The sequence below is a fragment of the Leopardus geoffroyi genome, chromosome C3 (assembly GCF_018350155.1).
Source record: "Leopardus geoffroyi isolate Oge1 chromosome C3, O.geoffroyi_Oge1_pat1.0, whole genome shotgun sequence".
NCBI classification, from domain to species: Eukaryota; Metazoa; Chordata; class Mammalia; order Carnivora; family Felidae; genus Leopardus; species Leopardus geoffroyi.
The window spans coordinates 3,934,016-3,940,015 of NC_059338.1; the positions used below are offsets into that span (position 1 = coordinate 3,934,016).

The window sequence follows — 6,000 nt, forward strand, 5'->3', positions numbered from 1 at the left end:
CCACTTCAGGATACGGGCTAGAAAAACTCTTCACATTCCTCTTCCGAAGGCAATGCCATGTAAGTTCTACGGAAAGAGATTTCCCCAAATCCTTGGTTTTTGGCAGATACTATGATCCATTCACAGGTACTCTGGTCCAGAACAGTGCAGACTTTCTATCAGCACACATATCCTTATGATTTTGTTTGAGTTCTGTCTCATCCCTTTCAATGACAGCTTAACTTGATTGTGAATAAAGAATTGCCCTCCCAAACTTGGATGCTGGTTGTGACAACCAGAGTAGGAAATCGACAGATGATTCTGCCCTGAAATGCAGCTTTTTCCTTCTACCTGTGTTGTCTCCTGTGCCCTCCGTGTAAGTGGCTGTGCACACAGGTGCATTTGCAGAATTAATGAGTACAGTGAGCGAGAAGGAACCTAGAACAACGGGACTAGATGATCGAGATTCTGGATTTGGGCAGACTGGGAAGAGGGAGTAGAGAATGGACAGGAAAGAGGTAGAGACTGAAATGACATAATCCACTTAATGAGAATGAGTGGCAATCCTTCTCAGACTCATAAGGAGAATCTCTGAACAAAACATCCTAAGCTATGTGCTATGCCTCCTTCTGGACCTCCAGTTCATATTAACCTGTCGGAGACAAAAGTTTCCACTGACACCCTGTGTTTCTCATGGACGTGGAACCTGATCCAGTTCTGAGGAGCATGCCGATTTTCTTTTGCAGAAAATGGTGTTGGGTCAATGCATCACTTTGTATGAAATACAAGATGATACGGGGACGATGGACGTCTTGGTGTATGGACGACTGACCAAAGTCAACTGTGAGAAAGGCGATAAACTCACACTCATCTGCTTTGAACTAAGTGGGGATCGAAGACAGCTGAGATCTATAACTCACAGCTTCATCAAGGTGGGGACTTCTGGGGAATAGCATTCTTCCAATGTGGAAGACTTATGACTGCCCTTTCTATCATTCTTTCTTTCTTTAAAGAAGGAGGTTTTGAATTGTGTTGGAGAGAGAAACCCCAGAGAAGCCTTGAAAGGATATAATACCTAGCTAAATATTACAAAATTGGTTGAATGCATCAAAGCAGGGAGATTATGTAGTAAATTTGGGCTTCATTAAGGCCGATTTCTTTCAAAACCTAGTTCTGTGATTTTCTAACTGCTGGTGAAGTTAAGCACCAGAAACTTCAGGTTCATCACTTTTAATATGGGGGAAATGCCATCTATCCCAGAGGAAGGCAAACAGAGCTCACACCAGACCTAAATGATCAAGAGTGCCCCTGAGTACCTCGACACAAAGTAACTTGCCTTTAATGAGATACACAGACTGGTCTACACAGACAGAGAGTATTGGTCCTCCAGGACTAACTCCACGCTCTTTGTCCACGTGAGATTGTGGGAAGACCCTTCAAGGCTAGTACCAGAGTGAAATAGATCAAAGATTGACACATCCAGACCCACAGCAAGGCCCAGACTCTTAGATATCTCCAGTTCTGAGTCTTTCAAACCTTCCAGCCTTTCCATTCCAGACTCACACCCTCCTCCCACCTGTCTTCCCCGTGAGAACCATCCCTTCAACTCTTGGCATTGAGTACACCTGCTCCTTCCTCTCTCTCCTGCCCTTCCACGTGCACTCATGCTGTGGGTGAGTGACTATCTCATTTTAGGGTCTCAACCAATGTGGGAGGTGACTCAAAGGACAGGAATTCATTGAAGGGGACAGGGGAGAGTGAGAAGAACCTTACGAGAATGGGATGCAAGTGGTGGTTGGAGGACAGTGTCAGTGCAGAGAGAAAGTCAGAATTAGCTACATCTCACCTGCTCTAACTTCATTTCTTTCTTCTTCAAGGTCATCAAGCCCAGGAAAAACCAGAAACAACAACTCAACCCTGATTTGTATATGAAAACCCCAGCATAATGTCCTTCTAAAAACCTGGATGCCATTAACGATGTACATGGAAATAAAACCCAAATACAGAAAAGCTATATATGTACATGATAGAAATTCAGTGATAGGTATACCAGCTGTTAATTCTAGGAAATAGAGTGTTAATGGATACTTTTTATTTTCTTTTTATATTTTTCTGTGACACCCTAATGCCATATTTTGCATGTATAATTTTTATAATTTGGGAAAAAATAATAAACTTTTTTTTGCTAAAGGAGTGCTAGAATAGAAGTCTAATTCATTTGGTGCGTTGCTTACAAGTGAATCATTTACAGAGAGGGAGGCAAACCATAAAAGACTCTTAAATACAGAAACAAACTGAGCGTTGCTGGATGGGAGTTGGGGGGGTGGCCTAAATGGGTGATGGACATTAAAGGAGGGCACTTGTTGGGGTGAGCACTGGGTGTTGTATGTAAGTGATGAATCACTCAGTTCTACTCCTGAAACCTTTACTACACTAGATATTAAGTAATTTGGATTTAAATTTAAAAAATAAAGAGGAAAAGAAAAGAAAATAATACGAAAAAACAAAAGCAAACATGTGTGACTTGCAGGTCAGGTTGGAGCACACAGGCCCCAAGCAATATTTGCTTTTATGCTTTGGGTGCGACCTTGACAAAGGAAGGCTGGGGTCAAGAACAGGCATGTTGAACGGGCTGTGCCCTGCTCAGAGAAACCCTGCTGAGGGCGCACGTCAGCACAGAAATTCTCTGAGCTGCAGTTGCTAAGCCCTGTTTTCCTAGGAAAGGATTGCTGTAGCTCAGAAGGATGGGAGTCGATTCAGAACTGGTGCCCCTGAGCGGGCATAACGCCTAATTGTTCCGCCAAATAAGTCACCTCCGGGCAATCTGCAGGAAGACACGTACGTGTTGCGTGTGGTTCTAGCCCCGTGTGATGCGGCTTGCTTGGTTGAGCTCCTTTACTCAAGGCCCAACAGCTTGGTGGCTCTCCAGCCATGTTTCCTGGCTCTCATGCTGCCCCTGCGTGGATTCCAGCGGGAAGTTGCCTCGGGCAGAGACCCGCTCGCTTCAGGCAAGCGCTGAAGAATCATTCACGTACTGTGGAGTTCAATGGCAGGAAGGAGGTATCCAAAACCGGACGTTTACAATCGATTTCTTGATCACATACTCACTTCCTGGTGCTTTGCAATTATTTTGTGTCAATCTCCAGCCTAGCTCTAGATGGTTGAGAGTTTTCGCCTTTTCACTCTCCTAACGTGAGAAAAACAGGGAAGAGAAAGGTGAAATCACATCCCAAATGATACGCGGGTGGTCAGTCGCTGTCCCTGATGGAGAATCAGGCCGTGGTCCCGGTTGGGATAGGTGTGTTAGGGGGAGGGGAGCGAGGATCAGGCGGAAGTTGAGAAGAATGGAATGAGGTGTCTCCCTCCGCGAAGGTCCAAGGCTGTTCATGTGCAACTGATCTAGGAAAAGAGGCATTACAGGTCTGCCTTTATGGTTTGGGGCCCAGGTCCATGGAAAGATAATGAGTGGTTCTCCCCTGTACGGCTTCCTTTCTGAATGCGTCTTTTATTCTGGGAGGCTTAGATGCCAAGAGTAATGTGTATACTTAAAAAAAATCCTGCACAATGCCAACCTAATAGCATTCATATCATTTGGGGCATTTGGGGAAAATCAGAGTTGGAAGGAAGTTAGAAGTTCTAGAATCCCATTTTTCCATCCGCCATGTGAAAACTGAAGTTTTCACTGAAGAGAGATTGAGGGAAGTCATCAAGATCATAACGTCCCTCAGCTAGTTGGGGAACGGATGTCATGCAGAGAAGATGTCGCCGACTCTTGACACTTCCTCCACCTCCGACCTGATCTATGGACCCTAAGGATCATGAAGGCTTCACACAGAAATGATGTTTGTATTCTGAGCTACATACTCATCGTCTTCACCTTCTTCCTCTTATGTAAGAGTCTTATGTCATGATCTCACGGTTTGTGAGTTCGAGCCCCATGTTGGGCTCCGTGCTCATAGCTCCGAGCCTGGAGCCTGTTTCAGATTCTGTGTCTCCCTCTCTCTCTGACCCTCCCCCGTTCATGCTCTGTGTCTCTCTGTCTCAAAAATAAATAAACATTAAAAAATTAAAAAAAATAAAATCCTTGATCCAGGTTTATGGTTCTTTTTTAAAAAAAAGTTTCATCGTGGGGTGCCTGGATGGCTCAGTCAGTTAAACGTCCAACTGAGGTCATGATCTCGCAGTTCGTGGATTCAAGCCCGGCATCAGGCTCTGTCAGGCTCTGTGCTATGTCTCCCTCTCTCTCTGCCCTTCCCCCCTCTTTCTCTCTCTCTCTCTCTCAAAAATAAACAAACATTACAAAAAGTTTCATCTTATTTAGTATAAAAAAATGGGTGCTTATTCCAGAAGAATCAAAAATCACAATCAAAAGAGTATTTAAAAACCTCCACAATTTTATCTTCCTATGTAGTACCTATTTTCCATTTTTTTAATTAAGGTATAATATTCATACAGTAAACTTCAGTTACTAGTGCAAAGTTCTTTGGGTTTTTACCAATGTGTGCGGGTGTTTTACCAGTACAAAATCAATAGATAGGACACATTGTCAACTCTTCCCCCAATTCCAAGCTCCTAACCACCACTGATATCGTTTCTCTTTTTTAAAAAAGTTAAATTCATTATTAAAGTATAATTGACATATAATGTTATATTCGTTTTGGATGGACAATATATTGACTCAGCAATTCTATACCTTGCTGGATGCTCACCATGAGTGAGGTAACCATCTGTCACCATACTGCATGATGACTATATTATCGACTTATACTCTCTCTATGCTGCATTTTTCATCTCCATGACTTATTTACTTTATACTTTTGCCAAAAGTCTATTACCCTGCCTGATGTTCTCTGAGATTCTTGGATCTGTGGTTATTTGTCTATAATTAGTTTTGAAAAATTCTTTGCCACCGTCTCTTTTCAAATACTCCTCATGCCTCAATCTCTCTCTGTTCTCTTTCCGGGGTTCCAATTACGAGTATTTTAAACTACTTGCTATTGTCCCATATCTCCTGGATATTCCAATCTTTTCAGTGTTTTCTTTTTTGTGTTTCCATTTTGTTAATCTATCTCCTCCTGGGTCATGTCAAGTCTACTGATGATACTGTCGTAGACTTCCCTCATCCCTATGACTGTATTTTTCATTTCTAGTATTTCCATCTTATTCTTTCTCCTTGTTTACATTTTTCTCCTGAAATTGCTCACCTGAAGATGCTTGTTGTCCATCTGTTTTAAATACCCTACCTGATAGTTTCAACATTTTATTTCTTTTGATTGATTAGTCTCTTGACAGATTTTTTTTTCTTCTACTTCATTGCATGCCTCACAAATTTTATTGAAAGCCATCTGTGATGGTGGAGACTGAGGCAGAGAGTCTTTATACCTCGAAATGAGCATGGATGATCTTACCATGCCTGTTGAATTGATCTGGTCAGGAGTAGAGATGGGTTTGAGATTTATTGGTGCTATTTACTCTCAGGGCACCGCATGCTTTGAAATTCTTCTAGTGCTATCTATACCATTATCTTAAGGTCTTCCCTTCACACCTGAACCTAAGAAGATATTTTTTATGTACTGTTGATCATCCCCTAGCAACGAACTGCTGTGATTTGTTGTTTGGTACTTATTTGTCTTGGCAGTCGGCAGCAGGTTGTAGGAGGAGTGATGGGGGAGTTCCTGTTGTTCTGACTCAGCATCATTCAGTCTTTGGTAGGCATTTTGTCCTACATCTTACAGGTGAGATTGTCACCGCTGATCCCGTCCCTCCCTCACGTGTAGAATTTGCATTCTGCTTTACACGCTGCTCCCAGAACCTATTTCTACCCTTTCTCCAAGAGTAGAACAACTTTTTCTTCCCTCCCTCCGTTTTAATAGGTCTTCCTCTGTGTCCTAAAGATGGCAGAATTTGCTTCTCTTCCACTAGAGGGTTTTTTTTTTTGGTTTTGGTTTTTTTTTATTTGGTTGGTTGGTTCTTGTTCTCTAAGGAAGGTTCCAGACAGAGTTCCATGTCTGCCCCACAATG

General features: G+C 42.6%; 1 protein-coding gene across 28 annotated transcripts in view; it reads left to right on the forward strand.

Moving 5' to 3' along the window:
- Nucleotides 1-2,172, forward strand: part of LOC123586043 (interferon-activable protein 203-like) — a 30,267-nt gene extending 28,095 nt beyond the window's left edge. For 17 of the 28 annotated variants that reach the window (XM_045454855.1, XM_045454857.1, XM_045454867.1 and 14 more), the window contains 3 exons: nucleotides 726-911; nucleotides 1,537-1,652; nucleotides 1,857-2,172. In XM_045454855.1, coding sequence (XP_045310811.1) covers nucleotides 726-911; nucleotides 1,537-1,652; nucleotides 1,857-1,911 — 357 coding nt within the window. In that variant the 3' untranslated portion in view covers nucleotides 1,912-2,172. Of the gene's footprint in view, nucleotides 1-725; nucleotides 912-1,522; nucleotides 1,653-1,856 lie in introns of all 28 variants that reach the window. The other 11 variants (XM_045454862.1, XM_045454874.1, XM_045454876.1 and 8 more) reach the window with 4 other exon arrangements.
- Nucleotides 2,173-6,000: the final 3,828 nt, after the last annotated feature.